The sequence below is a fragment of the Pieris napi genome, chromosome 6, assembly GCF_905475465.1.
Source record: "Pieris napi chromosome 6, ilPieNapi1.2, whole genome shotgun sequence".
In the NCBI taxonomy this organism is placed as follows: domain Eukaryota; kingdom Metazoa; phylum Arthropoda; class Insecta; order Lepidoptera; family Pieridae; genus Pieris; species Pieris napi.
The window spans coordinates 6,657,356-6,678,517 of NC_062239.1; the positions used below are offsets into that span (position 1 = coordinate 6,657,356).

At 34.2% G+C, this 21,162-nt stretch overlaps 1 protein-coding gene across 1 annotated transcript in view; it reads right to left on the reverse strand.

Moving 5' to 3' along the window:
* Positions 1-1,104: 1,104 nt before the first annotated feature.
* LOC125050139 overlaps positions 1,105-21,162 on the reverse strand; it is a 32,702-nt gene continuing 12,644 nt past the window's right edge. The window contains exon 2 of the mRNA XM_047649766.1: positions 1,105-2,095. Within this exon, the coding sequence (XP_047505722.1) occupies positions 1,137-2,093 (957 nt within the window). The 5' untranslated portion in view covers positions 2,094-2,095 and the 3' untranslated portion in view covers positions 1,105-1,136. The remainder of the gene's footprint in view (positions 2,096-21,162) is intronic.

Below are 21,162 nucleotides of genomic sequence, written 5' to 3' on the forward strand. Positions count from 1 at the left end.
TCCCCGTATTGAGGAACTTATGTGAGTATAGATATTATCATTACCAAAATAGCATTTGCAGTAACGATCACGTACTACCTATTTCTGTTAACAATTTTTTGTATTATTTTTTTTTTTTACAGCAAATTTTAGAAAGATGTCTCTTACGTTATTCCTTTGAAGTTTGTCTCTGTCATTATCACTCCCATAATTGGTTCAGTGTTGTACCTGACGTAGCCATACATTGGACATACAGTCAGGACATGTAATACCGACTCTTCAGCTGTATTGATACAAGGACAGTCAGAATTTAGCTTTAGATTTAGGTTAACTATTGAAATTGTGATTGAATGTGAAAATCGGAATCAGGTCGAGCTTACTAACGCGTAATTTTTAGCTGCTGGCTTCAAAGTCATATTTTTAACTATTCATCAGCATTGAATGAAACAAATGAAGTGGTTTTTTCGTTGACAAGAATTAGATTGTACAAGAAACGTCAGCCTGTGGATAAATAGTTTGTATAAGAGGAAAAAAATAAAACAAATTGTTTAACAGGAATATAATTATTAAATCATTAGCATAGCATTACTTAAACTGAGAACAATATACACAGCATATAGACACAGAAAAAAAACGTAATTAATACTCAGTAATCTTTAGAAACTCACTACTAGGGTTAATATTTTATAAAATACATTTAAGACCGGTTATTATTGTAATCTATACAATTGGTATAGCTTACTATATAAGTATTTATACGTGACAATTATTTATTATATACCATCAGAGTACATACAGAGAAGTACAGTACAGTAGAGGATACAAGGGTGCCTGCGGCCGTTACGTGTTTACGTCAAGTGTTTACGTCTTAGAGATTTTTGTCTTGGAAAGTATGTACATATATCACATTATTAATTAGAAACATTTTTTTCAAATTCTTAGGACTGACTCAAATCTGAACAAATTGAATGTTATAAGATTTTAAACTATTCAGTATACAGAGACCTAAACTAGTATTTAACAAGTAAACTTTACATTAATATGGCATGTAGATGAAAAAAGGAGATTTATAAATGACGACTAGAATTTTAAATTGATAATATAACTATTATTATTTACATCTCACGATATACAATAAAATTGAAAAGGTAGACTTTTTAATCTGTTAAAGTTTGTTCATCGTCAACATCCGAATTTTTTTCGTCATTTTTGCTAACTTTAGCTTCTCTATGTTCGTGATTATGCAGACCATCATAGACGCGTTTTAAATTCTTCATAACATATGAAGCACCAGTTTTATTGAACCCACCGTTCCTCTCAAAATACTCCTCAGCATTCGCACCGCGCACCGGTACAGAAAAAGCTGATAAATGTCTAGGTCTCTGCCCAAAATCTTTGCCCAATCGTTTTTCTAGCGGCTCCTCTGCTCGAGTTTCAGAAGTATTAGGATCTTCCACAGCTCTCTTTCTATCATATATATGTCCTGATACGCGTAAATCAATGAAAAAATTAAGAGGGTCTACGCCGAATTGGGGGTTATAAATTGGGGGATACCACATGGGAGGTGGTGGTGGGAGGATCAGGTTAGGTTGGGGGACAGATTGTTCGATATTCCTTGGGATGCATGGAGATGGTTTTGGTAGCTCTTCTGTACCCACATCGACGAATGTTGATTGACGTCCAGGCGGTCCAGGACTCTCACTCGACTTTGGCGGCTCAGGTTTAGGTGAAAGGATTCTAGGCAACGGATCACAAATCCTGGGTTGCTTATCCACAGTTAGTTCTAGGGGAACTTCTGGTCTTGTTTCTTCTTTCTTTTCTTCCTCCTGTTTTGCCCAATCGCGTCTCCAGTCGTTTTCATTTTCAGCAAAGTATTTATGAGATCTGCGCTTAAAACGGCGGTGATAGTGCGGTGGTCGACAACCTTGGCGAGCGTTGACAAAGGATCGAAGCATTTCACTGAAGAAGAAAGCATGAGGTTGCAAGGGGAGAGCACTGTAGAGATATGGTGGTGTTGCAGCCAACAGTCGCGATACCAACTCTGTGTTGCGAAGCTCCCGGACATGGGTCTTCTGAGTTCCATCTGGAAGCTTCTCTTCTTGAACTGAACTCATATCTGTAAAAAAAAACACATAATAAATGTTAACTGTACCTAAATACATAGAGCGATTCATAAATTCTTCTCTATTTGTATTGATTTTATTTTATTGTGTAGATATATTTATATAGGTAAAGTATCTAGTCTTTTGTGCGTAAAACATAGTTTTTTTATTTGCCTTCACCGTAGGAGCAAGTACTAATTGCGAATATAAAAGAAAATTCCATTGGTGCACAGCCGTGATTCGAACGCAGGACTTTAGGAATGAGGGTCGCAACTTGCACGCTTAAGTCACTAGGCCAATACTGCCCAAAATAACTACAAAAGTACTTAATGTGTAAGTAACGTACATTTTAACATTAATTAACGTTGAAAGATTGTGTTCTGCGTAAGATGGATTCTTTTTTAAATTATATACTATAGGCGTATCTATATTTCAATATCTAGTCAGATTCATTGATATATTAATGTATATAGTACTCATTCGTCTGTCGACATCGATTTTTCAGCTCGATGGCGTTTTATTGCCAATATTCCGATGAATGTCATACATCCGTATCGAGGCTCGGATTCAGCTGCTTCTTTATTTTTAATTCAAACCCCGATTTGAATAAAAGTGAACGTGTGACAGCACTACCGAAAATATACGCCTTTATCTATAACAACTATCTTTCTTATATATATTGTATAAACTACTTTTTATTTTATTCTTGCAATGTATATGAAAGATGTGACAACCTATTCTTATACAGACAGATATAATTTCTAATAAATTGGCTTGTGTCTTCATTATTAAATAATATATTTTATACTAATTACTAGCTGACCTGGCAAACGTCGTTTTGCCATGTATATCATGTATAATAAAAAATAGGGGTTGAGCGTAGAGGGGTGAAAATTAGTGGTTGTATGTATTTTTATAAAAAAATAAAGATAAAAACATTTATTTAAAAATTTAAAAAAAAGTTAGGGGTGGACTACCCTTAACATTTAGGGGGATGAAAAATAGATGTTGTCCGATTCTCAGTTATACCCTATATGCACACAAAATTTCATGAGAATCGGTCAAGCCGTTTCGGAGGAGTTTAACCACAAACACCGCGACACGAGAATTTTATATATTAGATGTAAGTTCTTAATCTACATTGTTATGATAATAATTAAACATGGATAAATTGATAACTAACTAAAATGTTTGGTTCTTGTGGTAGTGTACCTTCAATGTAGCATTTGCTCGCTGTGTTGCGGTACTTATTCGTGGAGTGAGGAAAGCACCAGCGCTGGGATACTGTCTACGAGGCGTCAACATAAATCTTTAATTCGCATCTGTGCACATGAATACGGCCTAAGAGTCTCAACTCCTTAGGTATTACCAAGATCGATTTTGTACATCTAAATTCTAACCTATACTGTGATAGAAAGCCTCTATCGACGGTATCCAACATAACACCCCTCTTCCGCGTGTGAGGTTACAAAGATTGCACACATACATACTAATAAACCCTCAAATAGGAATTAAATGTCACATTACCATATCATTGAACGATTTTCAAGTGAAAACGATACAATATCGGATTTGTATGACAATAGGGTGGGCGATGGGGAGTTGCGGGGAAGTAGGGGAGTACAATGTATCTATTCAAACAGTGGAAGCGTGATGAAATCTTACGTACGCGACGATGAGCAAATATGTTCCACCCTCAATAAAAAACAAATGTGTTAATATTACGTTTGTTAATTGTCTACTAGAATCAATGAAACATTGTAAATGTATCCAGTGACTAATGATTTATTATTATTATTATTTTATAGTGATTTTGGTATTTTGCAAATAATACGCTTTACATTTACGTATAAGAGATATACACATTACACATATATAAGAGACTCAGACTTATACGTCAAAATTCAATAAAATTTCTTTTTTTCTTTTAATTCATTCTTCTTCTTTCTCTTTATTCTTCATTCTTTTTAATTAATTCTTTTCTGTTGTTTAATTTCAGTTTTCTATTTGTTATGTATTGATGTACTTATTTGATTATGTTTCACAATGTTTTAAAATGTAATCTGTTTTGGCTTTGTATATTGTCTAAGTGTTTTCTTTTTATAATATGTATATGTGTTGCTGTTAGATTACTTATATATATAAATACATTTTCTCAGTCTTTTAGTCAGGAACTTAGTCTTATCACTGTCATAATTTATTTTATTGTTATTTAATGCGTGAAAATATTAGTATTTATAGACTATATTTATATATTTATTTAAGCTGGATACATCTTCAGAGCGATTAGATTCTTATTAAACCCTAATAATTGTTTATTTGCCGATTATTTAAAGTTTAATGGAGCACGAATCGCGAATATCGATTCTACAAAGCTGTCATCCAAATGTGTGTTATTCCTTAGAAATATTCAATTAAATACGAGAGATATAAGAGATTGAATTAACTGATTTAATACGGAGATTTGAACGATTTTCGTCTGAAATTACCATATTTGGAACTTTATTTCCAGGGGATAAAGCTTTTTACGGATAAATAATTGTGGAGGTGTCCTGTCACACGGCAGCGAACGTTAATTTCCATATTAAAACCGTCACAAAGGAAGCAGATTCAAAAACGTCGCTCGCGGCTGGGTGGTTGAGAATAATGGGAGCTACGAATTTTGGAAGAGGCTAGAGCTATACGAACCGAATTACTGAGTCCCGAGAGAGAGAGGGTCTTTTTCATTGGTTTAGAAATTGCGTGCGTTTTTTATTACAATACATTTTAATTAATACTTAAAAAACTTCACTAATTATTTATGTCATCAATAAATTACTTATATATATACAGTCAAAACCGGTTATAACGACATTGAAGGGACCGTATAGTTGCCGACGTTATATCCGATAGTCGTTATAAGCAATGTCATATATTATATATACACAAGTATAGTTCATATGTATGTACAATACATACAAGTTATATTATCATAGTTATCTATCTAGAATAGGTAGGTATGGGTTATAATATGGTATGTTAATATTATAATATGTAAACGAGTCAAAAAGAAACAAAAATATTTATTACGAAATAATTAGGTACAAAAGTAATCAGTCATTTTGGTCTGTTTTTTTTAGCCCAGTCTCAAATATTTTTTGCATTTTACGTTTCATACGCCTCAAGGTATGAGTATCACCAGTATCAAACTGTTCGTTAAAGGCAACAAATTTTTTTAAGAGCCTCGGAAATCGTTGTTGGCTGAAAGTGTTCGTTGGGATAAAGTGCGTAGGTTATAATATGCCTAAATATTCATTCAACGCCTCTAAATAAGATTTAAAATCGTTTGGATTGTTTTGTTTTGCTGAGACAAGAAGCGGTTGGTCGTTATAGCCGATTAATATCGATAAAATTTCGTCGTTGTAAGCGATATATCGCTGTATCCGATGTTGTTATAAGCGGTTTGTTTACTGAATAGTTTACTAGGGATTCGGACGGGACCGTACAATCTGGTTGTAATAACCGATAGGTCGTTGTAAACGATGTCGTTATAAACGGTTTTGACTGTATATATATGAATGATTTTTTTGTATGCGTTTGGGTGGCGCTCGGATTGGTTTAGATTCACAAATCAGCCCTGCAGATGGCGGTGCAGTCGGTATCTAGGTTATTGATCTATACTTCAAATAATCTGGTATATATATAAATCTTCTGTGCATTTGTTCGTAATTAAACTAATAATTTTTTTTCTGTGTTCGAGTGCAGTCCAGAAAGATTTACATTATTAGACACCTTTTGTACGTAAGACGTGTGTAAAGGACAACGTCTGTCGGATCCACTAGTATATTATTAAGTTTTATTATGAGTTCTGTAAATGTACATCTTGCTAATAAATTACACATTTTATTAATAGTGACGTCACTATTTCAGATAGAACAGTAGATAATAGAGTATAGTTTAATAATTAATTCTCAAAATCTTAAAATACCTCTTCAATTCATTCATACATCCCATCCCTGCAAACAATATTGCGCTCAGATACCGTCGGGGTATGATAATCGCGTCAAAACGCACGTGAAGTGCCCCCACAACCCCCTTCGCGAGGGGGGCTAAGCCGGTGACAGCTTTTAAACGTACCCGATTATCTGACTGAGTGTACTTACCAGACAGACGGTTGAAACATTATGATTTATAGCTTGAAGTTACAATTGTCTGAAGGTTTTAGATTCTGGCGTCTTATCATTTGCGTAATATATTGCAAATACTGTTTAACGAGAAAATACTATCGTAAGAGTTGCTTATATCGACGCTCGATGTTCTTTTGTTTGTGAATTTTTTTTACCGTTTATGATTATCGGAAAATTGATTTGTTTTTAATTACTTTTTACGCAAAAACGTAATTGTCATCCAATTTTTATTATTATTCTTCGACTTTTCGACAATTTTTTTGTGTTTATAAATGCTTTGCTTTGTTCCATTATTTATGTCTAACTTGTATATTGAAAAATTGACTTGCGAAATTGCATGGAAGTAAACATATATTGCATGGAAGTAAACAAATTCAATAAAAATTTAAATTACAAAAAAACATGAGATGGGAAAAATTTGTGTTGTGCAAAGTTTGTGAAATGGACCAATGAATAGTGGCCAGACGAGCATTGCTTCCTCCTAAACCTGAACTCTTCTGTTTTTCTCTGTGCTCCCGCTTTTGCTTGTGTTTGTGCTCTTTATTTTGCTTTTTATTTTATTAGCTACGCGGTTGCTAAGGCAACGTCCAATTGCAAGTCCATCCTGTGACGAAACGACGAATGCGTTTTGTATCCAAAACCAGCAGCATTCATTTTTATTTTTGACTTTGACCTATTTTTTGTTATCAGTGTCCTTTTTAAGTAACTTTTTTGTGTTTTTAAATTTGTTTTAAGTAATTTTTTTTTTTTTTGTGTTTTTAAATTTGTTTTAAGTTATTGTTTATTTTTTTTTATGTAAGTACTTAACTGTTGTGAATGCAGACCGTGACCCTATCTTGTGATGGCACGTCGAACGCGTCCCATTCATGTACATTTTGCAACAAGTCTTTCAAATCTTTGAAAGGCCTTAAAATACACATTACTAAAACACACAGGAACTGTATTAGCCAGACCAGTTCACTTTTAGAAATCCTTCCCATTATTCCGAGTGCGCCTACTTTTGTAGCCAACGCTCCAACTTCTTTCCATACATTACTTAGCCATTTGAAAAATAGTTTACCCATTGTTAAAAGAATCCCTCGAGGAGCTCGAATAACTGTTGCTACACATTTGTCAAAATTAATCCAGAAATGTTATTTAAGCAATTGTACTCAAGACTGGCAGAACCTATTTTTATTTTCATACAGTACACTACATATAATAAAAACTGATGAACCGAATTTATCCCTGACACAAAAGATAAAGAATAACTGTGCTGTAAGTTCCTCACCTTCTCCCGCACCTCTAATTAAACATGATGCCCCTTTTAATCGCAAAAAACTCATCGAGAACAAAATTTGTGACGGAGATCTTAAAGGTGCCGCTCGCCTTTTGTTCTCCAATGACGTGCTATCGCCAGATACCCCTGACACCCTTGAGGCATTACGGACAAAACATCCCCCAGCTCCAGTAAACCCATATTTTCTCGACCCACCAACAGCAGGACAAGCATGCCTTAAAATTCGAAACAAAGATGTAACTGATGCAATTTTATCTTTTAAACCAGGTTCGGCTGCAGGCTTGGATGGAATCTCACCCCAACATTTGAAAGATTTAACATCGCATTCTGTGGGTGATGCAGGCGAGCAACTTATTAACTCGATCACAAAATTAATAAATTTTATGTATTCCGGGGATGTCAATACAGAAATTGTTCCCATTCTTTTCGGCGCGAACCTCATTGCCCTCACTAAAAAGGACGGAGGGGTGAGACCAATTGCTGTTGGTTCAACACTAAGACGTCTGGCTTCCAAAATTGCTGTTCGACATATTTTACCAAAATTAAATTCAGAATTTGAACCTGTACAGTTAGGCTTCGGTGTGAAAGGAGGGTGTGAGGCAGCCGTCCATGCCCTACGCTCTTTCCTAAGTCACGGACAGCCAGACGTGTTGCTCAAAATTGATGTGAAAAATGCATTTAATTCGGTAAATAGGGATACCCTGCTGACTGAAATAAAACAACATATACCGGAAATATACAATTATCTTCTTCTCAGTTACGCTGATCCAACTAAATTGTTATATCGTTCTAATGAACTTTCCTCGGAAGTAGGTTGTCAACAGGGTGATCCCCTTGGGCCTGCAATTTTTAGTTTGGCTATAAATCCGATAATCAAAAATCTAAATTCTAATTTCAATGTTTGGTATTTGGACGACGGAACCCTAGGAGGTGATGTGGATACTGTGTTTTCGGACCTTCTTTTAATCAAAAATAAATTTGAAGCCATTGGTTTGGAGCTTAATTTTAACAAATGCGAACTTTTCATAAATAACTGCGACTTAAATTTAAATGATGTAAAAAAAAAATTTCAAATTTTGGCTCCAAATATTAAAATAGTTAACAGGAATTCCCTTTACCTTTTAGGTTCTCCAATTTTTAATGAATCTATTTCTGATTATATTCATACTTCAATTACTAAATTTCAAAATTCTGCTGACCGTCTCCTTGAAATTAGTCCACATTATGCACTTTGCATCTTAAAATTCTGTCTTTTCCTCCCAAAATTTACGTATGTGCTCCGTTGCTGCTCCTTTTGGAATCACCCAGATCTTTTAACACCATTAGACGACTTAATCAAAATTACCTTAGAATCACTTCTTAATATGCAGCTGAACGAGCAATCTTGGACCCAAACTTCCCTACCCATCCGTTATGGTGGTTTAGGGATTCGCAAAATTTCCAGTGTCGCTTTGCCAGCCTTTCTATCTTCTGTCCATAGTTCAGCAAATCTCATAAGTAAAATTTTAAGGGCTTCCCCTTCAAACTTTGAGATTGCTGGCTTGGAAGAAGCTAGAAACGCTTTCTTGATTGCATGCCCAGGTCAAAATTTTCCATTATCTCTAAATTCACAGAGGAGCTGGGATGACATACACTGCAAACTGACTTTTGACGATCTTTTGAGTTGTAGTACAGGTTCGGCGCGTGCTAGGCTTTTGGCCGTGGGTACGCATGAGGCCGGCTACTGGCTTCACGCTTACCCATCGTCAAATACAGGAACTTTTCTTGAGCCTGACACGCTTCGAATCGCAACCTGTCTACGGCTTGGGGTTCCGGTCTGCGCTCCTCATATATGTCCCTGTGGCAGTGATGTCGACAAGTTAGGACATCACGGCCTGTCATGCCAAAAAAGTGCAGGCCGCTTCTCGAGACATGCCGCACTTAACGATATCATACGCCGTTCCCTTGCCACCGTCAACGTGCCAAGTCTACTTGAGCCGAGTGGTATTGCAAGGGACGATGGCAAGAGACCGGACGGTATGAGTTTGATTCCATGGAAGATGGGTCGGGTACTGGTATGGGATGCAACCTGTTCAGACACGCTGGCCCCTTCCCATCTACATGGAACCAACTACAGAGCTGGTGCGGCTTGTGAAGCGGCTGAAAAAAATAAAGCATGCAAATACAGGGGTCTGGGCTCAGAATATGATTTTGTCCCATTCGGTGTCGAGACCCTTGGTCCGTGGGGTCCTAGCGCTTTAAGGCTTTTTAAAGAAATTTCAAAAAGGTTAGTCGACATCACAGGAGACCGAAGATCTGGCAGTTAGTCTAGCAATTCAAAGGGGGTACGCTGCCAGTATCTTCGGAACCTTGCCTAAAGGGACTCCTTTTAATAATATATTTTAGTTTATGTTAAGTTTAGTTATTTATTTCAATGTATATTATTTTATTATTAGTTTTATGTGTCTATAGTTACTACCAAAGTGTATTTTAATATTAATAAATGAGTTTTACTTCTAAGAAAAAAAAAAAAAAAAAAAAAAAAAAAAACTTGTATATTATGTAATGTTGCAGTTCTTGCGCTCACCTTTTTTAATTTTTTTTTCTCACAGTCCCTTAAAGAGATCGCCCGAAAGCGATAAGGCCGCCAGTTGCCCTCCTTTTTCTTTAATTACTTTAATTGTACTCATAACAAAATACTTCTTCCAAGTGTAAATAAATTAATAAATATATACGAAAAACGTGTATGCTTCATTAAATCTGATAGATCCTATCGTTGCGGGGAAAATGCTTCAGCCAATTTCCTTAACAGATCTCGAGTGCGATTAGGAATAACACCAGAATGAATGAACGAATGTAATGATGCTCGAATGAATGATTGGGTAAAATGAGTTATTCTGAACGTTATTAAGGAAAATACGATACGATAATTTTGCTAAATAAAAAATAATTTTACGACATATCAATTAATATTTATAATTAGATGTCCCGCGAACTTCGTTTCGCTTTCGCAAAAGTCTCCTGACTCATCTGATGTTAATCAATAAATAAAATAATTACTCTAATTGATCCAATCGTTCGAGTTTTGCGCTCAGCAACATATTTAGCGATTCATTTTGATTTATGTTGATTATATTATAATCATTTTCAAATAAAAGTATACATATATATATAGTATTTGTTGTAACAATTCATATTAATTTGATTAACGTTGTATGATAATACGCTGAGCAAACAAATCTCTTAATTATGTATACTTTGGTAATCTCGCAAAGACGTCGCCTTAATCAAAGACGCACTAACAAGTTATGGCTTCTAATTAATTAATACACCCTTTATAATTTGGCGGAATGCTTAATTCCGCCTAACGATGAATTTATAGATATAAAAGAATTTATATATTACGGAAACTATGTTAACTTAATCCGCAATAGAAAACCAATTAAAATGACTAATTAATTTAATATCTATCATTCGCACTATTTTGGCTGGCATTCGGTTCCTAGGGAGAAACATAATTATTTAAATTTTGTGAGGTTATCTATATGTAGCAGTGTTGGCCTAGTGACTTCAGCGCGGGACTCTCATCCCTGAGGTCGTAGGTTCGAGCCCCGGCTGTGCAGCAATGGACTTTCTGTCTATGTGCGCATTTAACATTCGCTCGAACGGTGAAGGAAAACATCGCGAGGAAACCGGCTTGCCTTAAATCCAAAAAGTGGACGCCGCGTGTCAGGCACAGGAGGCTTTACCAACTTGCCTATAAGATTGACAAATGATCTTTTTTTTTTTATCATGAAACAGAAACCTCAGGCCCAGATGTAAAAAGATAGCAGCGCCTCTGGTTTTATTATTTTATCTATATGCAGCGATACCTATAATCTGCTTACAACACCGCGATGACGTCATAACTCTAACAAATATAAATTGATACAACTTCTCGACCTGAGGCCAGTCAGTGGTTAGACTGGCCGATCCACCCTTTTAATTTGGAACTGTTGGCTATTCTTTCTCTACTGCCTTGCGATTCTGTAACTCACTTTTCGAACTCTCACAGCGGTTTTCGCAGCGGCGGTCGCGCTCAAATCAATCGTAAAGCAGTCATTTTACGATTTGGCATTCTGATAAACAATAATCTACAAGCTCCCTCCTTATCAGAAAGTGAGTTACAGAATCGCAAGGCTGTATACGAATAAACATATAATATACGCTTTCATTTGACTCAGATGTCTATAACGCCACCAAAATTATACATAGCTATACAAACGCGAGTTACAAACATTCTTTACACATTTTTAGCGTTCGATTAGGTCTAGACGTATTAAAATTATTATTAACCTTTGACTCTTAAATAACGAGTCTGAGTACGGCTTTTAGACTTCATATTCCAGTATTATGATGAATATAAAAAATACAGTAAAAACCTTTTAGCTACACAATGCTACCTCAATGCTTTACAAGGTAGATTCGCGCGTCCTACTTTTATTTTATTTTGTGCGGCGGCGCGGTGCCTAATAAAAGCGTTATCGTATCTCTATACAAAGGCAAACTGTCGTCTATGTTCCATCAAAGTAACGTACAAGGATGTATAAACACTGAATAATATTCACAAATTGAATAATTGAATCTGTTCCATTATTGGCTACGCTTGAATTAATAAAATAATAATACAATGGCGATCAGCCTTCTATCTGACACGTGTCATCGAAGTTTCTTCATCGTAGTAAGTGCGAATTGCGCTCATAGAAAGAAAATTCTGTGCACAGCCGTGATTCGAACACACTGCCTCTGGTATGAGTACTAGGCCAACACACTTCTCTAGCTATAAATATTTTATTTATATTATAATTGAAATAAACCTTTAGTGTTATTAATATACGCCTAAAATAAAAGTATTATTGTTGTTTAAAATATAGTGCCTATACGTAGTAGATAGTTAATATTTTTTAAAAAATTTTATGTAATTTTTTATCTTGTTTTCCTAATCAAGTTCGATTTTGTTCCTTTAGAGAGTCTTGGGCCGTGGGGTTCAAGTGCACAGGCTCTGATTAAAGTTATAAGTTGGCGCCTGGTAGATAGTACCGGTGACCCTAGAGCTGGTGCTTTTCTCGGTCAACGAATAAGACATCGCAATACAGCGATGAAATGCTACCAGTGTTAAAGGTACACTGCCACAGGGACCTTTTCTTTAATTTATTTTTAATGTTAGGACAGATTGTGTTTTTTGAAAATAATTTAAAATCAATAATTAGTTCTAATTTATATAGAGCAAAAGATTTTTAATAGTTTAAATAGACTGCACCAATTAACTTTTTCCTATATACATTTAACTAAAGTAATTTTTATTCTCGCAGCAAAGACGCATTACTTCATTTATTTTTATGAACAAAGCTTTTAATCCTTTTGCAAACGCTAAGTGACTCATTTCCCACGGCCCGTTTTTTTCATAACTGAAACGGGTAATGCAAATTGTTTGCGTCATTTTCACATAACATAATTGTAAAGTGCCACATCCATTATTTATCCATTTTGCAGTTAGTGTTTCAGTATTCAGCCGACGCGGTCTTTGTGTCGTAGCCTCGTAGCAGGTACCTACGGCGTAGCGCTGTAATGGTTTTAAAATTACACGATTTTCTTTTTGCATTAAATTTCGACTAAATTGATGTAGAACGTTTTGTTCGTAATGTATTAAAAGTATTACGTTAACTGTAGATACTGTGGTACTGTCGAAAATCTAGTCCTGCGTTCGATTCTTGGGGAAATTGTTTGAGTTTATACACACCTGCCTATATATATAATAGTATCAATCGCTTATACTGGGAATAAATAAGGCGCAACTGCGTTTCTCTGTGAATACAAAAGAAACAACATTTAAATCCTATATTCTAGGTTTTATAAAGTAAAATAATATGATGAAAAAATTAAAATATCTTACATATATTATGTCAAGTGACATAAATTAAACATCGTCGATCAGACGGCAAAGACAACATTACAAAAGAGTTTATATAAAATACAATATAGACAAGAGTTTGTATAGGAAAATATATTATGTTTTCCTTACATTTATTAACAGTTTTGAAAGAACTATTATGTGGTATATGTTATTCATTCAAAGTTTTTAAATACCTTTCATCTTCTAAATGGACAGAGGCAGGCTCCATTAGGGAAATGAGTCAACAAAGGATCCTTAAGTACAGCGATTCTAGGCAGTTAAAGGACGCCATTTTCAAATTTACAGAAAATATTACATATATTTCTTAATATTTATTACCAGCACACAAATATAAAGCATTACAGTAAGTAAAAAAATCACGGGGACCATACTTTTTAAATTTGTTTTAATATTCTATTTATTCATTTCTAAATTATGTTACAAATTTCGATGTACATATATTATAGTCACGGCAATTAATTTTTTACAGTTGAATAATTTCACTAGAATTTCAATTGAATCTTATAGTTATTCTTTTATCTATTACGCTATTAAAATATATGTTTTTTTAATTTTGACATTTTGATTTTTAAGTAATAAAAATGTAGTATTGTTCATATACCAACAAACCAATAAATGTTACGGTCTTCACGTAATCGTTACGAAAAAGATGTATAGAGAACCTCCTTTATTAAAGTCGGTGAAATAGCAAAATCACAGACGAAACGCGAAACGAAGCTCTGAGTGAATTTGCTTGTACCATTCCATCACGATAACTCGATACTCCCTCAGAGCGATGCAAAACATACCAAATACTGCATGTACGTGAAATGGTTTAGAATACAACAAGGGTTTAGAATAAACCATTCCAAATAAGTTTCCATTCATTATAAATACATATGCAGTACAATATACATTGAAATAAGTAACTAAACTTAACATAAACTAAAATATATCATTAAAAGGAGTCCCTTTAGGCAAGGTTCCGAAGATACTGGCAGCGTTCCCCCTTTGAATTGCTAGACTAATTCTTTGTCCGAGGTAGCTGCCAGATCTAATTGCAGTACAATGTGTACGATATCGAAACTTCTAAGTAAAAAATAATTGTTATCTAGATACCCATAACACGGGGAGTCCCTAGGGTGGGGACTAGCGATAGATGAATTTTGTCCCAACCTATTTGTCACGAATAAAGTTTTTATTATTATTTATTAAAAAATACCTGTCTCTTCAAACAAAGAAAGATTTATTAAAACAAATTCCTCTCAAAATTTTTAAGCATACGCGACGCATGTTACGATGTCTGTGTGGGTGCGTGTGAGTGAATAAGTAAGTGTATGTGTATGAATCAACTTGTGAAAGTAAAGTAAAGTAAAAAATCATTTAATCAAACGTAATGTACACTTATGACTCGTCAGTAAAGAAATACATATTAATGCTTCTAATTTTACATTTACTGCCAGTTCTCAAATCAAGGACGTAGAACGGAAGAGAAGAACTGGCAATAAACTCTCCGCCACCCTCCAAGTTTTTTTTTACACAACGTTTGTAAGGAGCTGCAACCATTACACCATGTTCCTCATGACATCTTAAGTAATAAATAATAATAAAATAAATACAAAGACTTGTCCTCTATCAGCAGGAGACATGATGAAATAGGAGCACCACGTACTTACATTCTCGTGGGAACAACACGCAAACACATAGTCGAAATAACCAACATCACCGCAAACACGAAAATGCGTTTTTTATGGGCGATGAGCGGGAAGATGATAAGCAGCCTATTTAATTTATTGTAGATGTAGTCTGTTAAAAATATTGGCGGATAGTTTCTTGCCAGTTCTTCTCGCCCGCTCTACGCCCTTGACTTGCGAACTGGTAGGAAATGTAAATTAAGAATCAATTTAACGATGTTCATAAGTGTAGTTGTTTACCTATATGAATAATTTTGAGTTTGAGTATATTTAAAATGTTGCTACAATAAAAAATTGTATTCATTATTAGATGACAGTAAATATTGTTGTGTTGCCATATAAAAATTACTATAGTAATATCGTCGCTATTAAAATTGGGTGTTGATAGAAGCCGGAGCAGTGTTGGTCTAGTCACTATGGCTTAAGCGTGTGACTGTAATGTGGTCATCCTCTGGACAAAGTCTAGGCACAGTGACTTTCTATGTGCGCATTTAACACACGCTCTAACGGTGAAAGAAAACATCGTGAGGAAACCGGCATGTCTTGAGTCCTAAAGTACCATATATAATAGGTTTGTAGTGCCACTGGATTACTATTATTGTTGGTTAAAATTAACGAGTGTATATAAAAAAAGACATAACATTAAAATAATTGTTGAAAAAAATTAAACAATTGGGCTGGACCACCATTATCGCTTAGAAGTACAAAAAATTACAGCCTATTCTCAAAACCACCGAATACACAAAAAATTTCATCAAAATCGGTCTAGTCGTTTTAGGTATGGTTACAAGCATTGTGAGACGAGAATTTTATAGATAATGAAAAACAGCTATGAGACGTGATACTTAAGGTTAGTTTTACTTAAGCTTGTTTAATTAGGCAATATTTTTTACCCCATTTTTTACAACCCCGATTTTGTAAACCTAGCTAAGAATTTTTTTATGATTCTTTTCCGTTGTCTTCGCAAAGAAATAAAGTAACAAAAACGTCTCGAAGAGTGACGCATTTTAAAATAGCCATTACCACCCTGAATGTTTGACAGGCTTTATAAAACTTTAGATCATTTTTATATATTTGTTTTGCTATGAAGTTGTTCATTCGTCATAGATTCGAAAAGGGGAAAATAAAAATTGGTGAGTTATTGACCCGTTAGGTTAAAAATATGTTCTCGCGAACAAAGCCCTATTTATCAGCTAATTATATACAGGTGTTCTATAAATCAAAGTCAAGCAGAAGTCCGGGGCAGATAGTGGCAGCCCCGGAAAATATGTTAAAAAAAAAATTGTGTTCGTACTTGCAAAAAAAAAGGATATTTTATTTCCCGTTTTCGAATTTTGCGCCAATTTTTGTGTCACTTACCAACATATTACCACTTACAGAAAAACCAGTGGCGCTACAACCTTTGTTTTTTTCCTAATAGGCATAGGTAATTTTGTTCTGAATGGCAATAAATATCTATATAAATAACGTGACAGAATTTTATATTTATTTTCTGGTATTACCTGTGCCCTATCTCCCAAGTTTGGTTTGACATTGATTTATTGTACATATAAACCTCCTAAATGAAATCCCGCAGACTTTGGTTAAGTCCTACAAATGTGATATACAAACATGACGAGGACTAAATTAAATCTTGTGTTTGCCCTGACACTTAACGTTTAACATGTCTGCTCGGGAATTGCATGCGATATTCACAGATTATACCAAACCTTAATTTAAAAGATTTTGTAGTAATGTAATTAAATTTCCAGTGTTGTAATAACAAAAAATACCGGTCATTAAATAGTAAATATTTAAAATAGGAATTCAACAAATTTTTGAACTAATTCGAACTATTGGGATACTGTAGACTTACTCTTACTGGCTGTCTATTTAATTTTTTAAAAAAAAGATTACTTTTGATACAGCCATAATAATATTCCAGTGGTGCTACAACCTATATATGAATCTTGGCCTCGGTTTGCATCCGTTTCTCTAATAATTTTTATTATATACACAACTAGGTGACCCTTCTGTGTCTGACACATCATCGATTTTTGTGTGAATTGCCTCCTTACACACATACAAAATCTCACACGATCTAAGGGATGAAAATCGCACGCTTAAGCCACTAGTACGAGATAGTCTTTCCAAACTTAATTCAGATCTAAAAGTCACGAATTAAGAATTGATTTATATTATTAAGTTTGTATCATAAGTTCAAAATACTGTCCATATTTTTTTATGAAAAGCGTAAAGAGTGTTTCTAATATTGAAATAACAAATCGCAAGACTTTTAAAACTAGAATTAATCAAGCTTTATAAAATTAAAAAGGTACCCCAAAACACTACAATGAAACCTAGCAGAACCCGTGACAATAGCGACTGGGACCGAGTCTGGAAGCCATTGTTTATCCCGACGATGTGTGGACATGGCTTCACTATACAGCATACTATATGTATGCTAGTACACACGGACCGTGTCAGTCAACAGTGAATACAGAATGAATTAAAACCTTCGCGGCAAAAAGTTTGAATAATTTAAAAATGGAATGTTTTGAATAAAGGCAATACTTTGGTTTACTTAATTTGAAATATCTGTATATGAACAAGAATTGCTTTTCATTTGTCTCACTATAACTCGAGAATTGTTGGGCCGATTTGGCTTATTATGATTTTGAAATATTTGTGGAAGATTAGGGAAATAGTAAACGATGGGAAACATAAGTAATAGGTAAAAATAAATATTAAAACAACAATTGAATTTTCCAATAAAAACTGTTCCTGGCTGGCAAATATTTGATGTTATTTTCTTTTTAAAAATAAACAATTGTCACCTGATGGCTTCAGAAATTTGTGTTTTATAGCTGTAGTTTGAGATTCGTTCTCTTTGGTCTGTTTTAAAAATGTTGCATTAAGTTTTGACTCAAATATATGTAGGCAATACGAAATTGACCGGTTCATCAGTAGATAATCAAAATCTGTTACGCAAAATTAGACCATAACGTTGGACAAATATAAATGTTACTATAGTTATAGTTCCATAACTTTACAAATGAATATATAATGATAATTCACTATTCAGAAAGTTAGAAGCAATAGTAGTTTGAATTAATGTACCCACTTGTCACCCCTGAAACAATACACAAGTGTTTGAGAGAACATGAAACGGACAAGTTTTTAATGCACTGTCATTAATATGAGCATTGTGATACGTAATTTCAAATAAGTACGCTATTAATTCAATAGTCATACAACTTGCAACCTAAAGACGGATAGCCTTATAAAACTTTAAATAAAATATAGCCAATGTATTGCTTACATTTAGACAAAATCAAAATAAAGTATACAAGGTATTTTAACAATCAACATTTTTACACGCTTTCTATAAGCTTTACCTGTATGTATGTATGTAACCAACTCGTTCGGACTCGATTTTGACCCACTTTTAACGGACAGATTTAATTCAAACTTTGCGCACCTGTCAAAGATCGATGACAATGCAATAATCCGAAAAAAAAAATGAAAAAAATAAATAATAGTTTAAAAAAACTAAAAAACACGCTTTTAAAGCACATTAATATTATTGTTAAAAAGCGTGGGTTGCTCGATAGACGAAAAATATGGCACAGAGCGCCTCACGCTTTTTCACAATAATACCAGTATTTTTGTTCATTACCATTTTCAGCCTAAATTAGGAATTATTTTTCACTTTTTAGTATGATGTGCTTTAAAAGCGTGTTTTTTAGTTTTTTTAAACTATTATTTATTATACTGACTATATAAAGCAACCACATAGCTATAGGAATCTAACGTCCATATTCTAAATTCAAAAAACCAAATCGTATTAGTATTCGGGCATTTGATAAATATGTCAGATCAATTCAAGATTCAAAAACAATAGCGAGTCGGCATCTCTAATATCTCCCTAAGATATCTCCCATCTTAATCCTTCCCTTTGTTAGCTAATAACGATTGAAAGTCACCCACAGACGGAAATGTAATGGAATGCTGAAGCTTCTGGCTATTCTGAAACCGGCACATGTCATGATAAATTGATTTTGTAGAGGGAACTTGAATAATGATCTTAGTCTTAATTTGAATTTGCCTTTTGATTACGTACAACTATAATATTGTTTCGATTCGTAGATTAACTATAAAACCACGTTTTCATGTAATAAATAACCAAAAAGAATTAATGATTAAATAGGTAAAGAACACATTTCTTTTTAATAACCCACGAGTGCTACACGCAAATCTTCGAAACTACTGAACCGATAATTTCGCGGTTACAAAAAAAAGGGTGCGTGTACTTATGTACGCGCGTAAGAAGTTATACTTCTTTGGCATTATTAAATATAGTTTTTGATTGCATGCAAATAATTAATTACAATTAAATAATCGAAGACTGGAAAAGGAGTAATTATAGTCAATAAAGTTCAGTTTACATTTGAAAAATTTAATAAATAAATATTTATTATTATTCTCTTACATTAAGTGTAACATAAATTATATTATTATTCGAATGTTGTTTTTAAATTATGTCCAATGTCGTAGCATCTTCCGTGGGCAACTTCATTCTGTTAATTTTGTGTCACGGTGCGCGCGCATCGTAAAATTTCACTCTCATCAATTTTTCATAACGCGCCTAAAGAAGTATAACTTCAAAAAGGACGAATATAACAAATACGATTACCACTGGTGTTTTCGATGCGAGGAATGCTATTAATGTATAAGCCAAGAAGCATTGTACTTCATTTGAAAATAATTAAATGTTTTGGTTCTAAAACAGATCTTAGGTCTGCTGTAGGTAGGCTGGTGCCCAGACACACAATACAGTGGTAGTGGTAGAATGAAAACACATTTTTATCTATCTACATAAATATTACATTATCGCCTGGTAAGCCATACGTATATGGCTAACATCCTAAAATAGGTATCAAATATGTTTTCTAATTAGTCTTGTTGAGTGTAGTGTCAAACAGTGGCGCGACAAGCAATTGCCTCAGATTGCTGTACCTGTTTCATGATTATGTGTTTTCTAAATAGGCAAGTAGGTGATCTTCTGTGCCTGACATACGCCGTGTCGACTTTTGTATCTAGTGTATGTTGGTGGCCTCACAATGACTTCCTTTTTAGTGTGTTACAAATAACTTAACCGTTCTTATTATTAAGACGTTATGATAATTAATATGACATTTCCATGCCTAAATCTATATATGGCTGACTGTGGGATTTTTTTTTAATTAATCCATTTGAATGTATGTACCACGTTCTTTGCAAATAAACTATTTATTACGTACAGAATACATATTCATTAATTTGTGCACAGCCGTGATTCGAACGCACAAACTTCAGAGGCATACGCTCAAGCTAGACCGACACTGCTCTCTTCATAGTATTAGTCTAAAGGTTTCATATATTATTTACAACCATCGCGCCCCAAGTTTTCGTGTAATATTGGCATTATAATTTCAAATCAAAATACGCGTATCTGAGTAAAAACAACTTGAAACTTGTTGATTCTCCCCCAACAAGGAAATAATAAACCCTTCCCCACGAAAACGACGCGAAGAATTTATTGCGCGCCCATAAATATTAAAAAGTTTCCGAGCATAAATCACGACTTTTAATATTACCTTTTAAACATATGGCGCAATATTGCTTTTCTTATAATAAAAATATACAGGTATTGAAACGTTCAAGAAAGTATCTTACAGAAATATTTTCGTTGAACCAATTCCTTCAGCGATAGCGTAACATTAATGGCATACGAGTGGTAAATAAATAGATACATATTTCAACACATTTGCGTTTAAACGTTTTTATAAGCGTCCAGTGAACAGACGCTAATTAAAGATTTAAGTTGGCACTTGGTAGTACCGGTCACCCCAGAACTGGTGATTTCACTTAACGAATGAGTAAGGCAATAATGAGAGGAAATGTTGCAAGTATTAAAGGTACACGACCACCGGACCAAACTTTTTAAATTCGTTTGAATTTTCTATTTATCCATTTTTTAATTATTATTACTATGTAAGTTAAGAATATT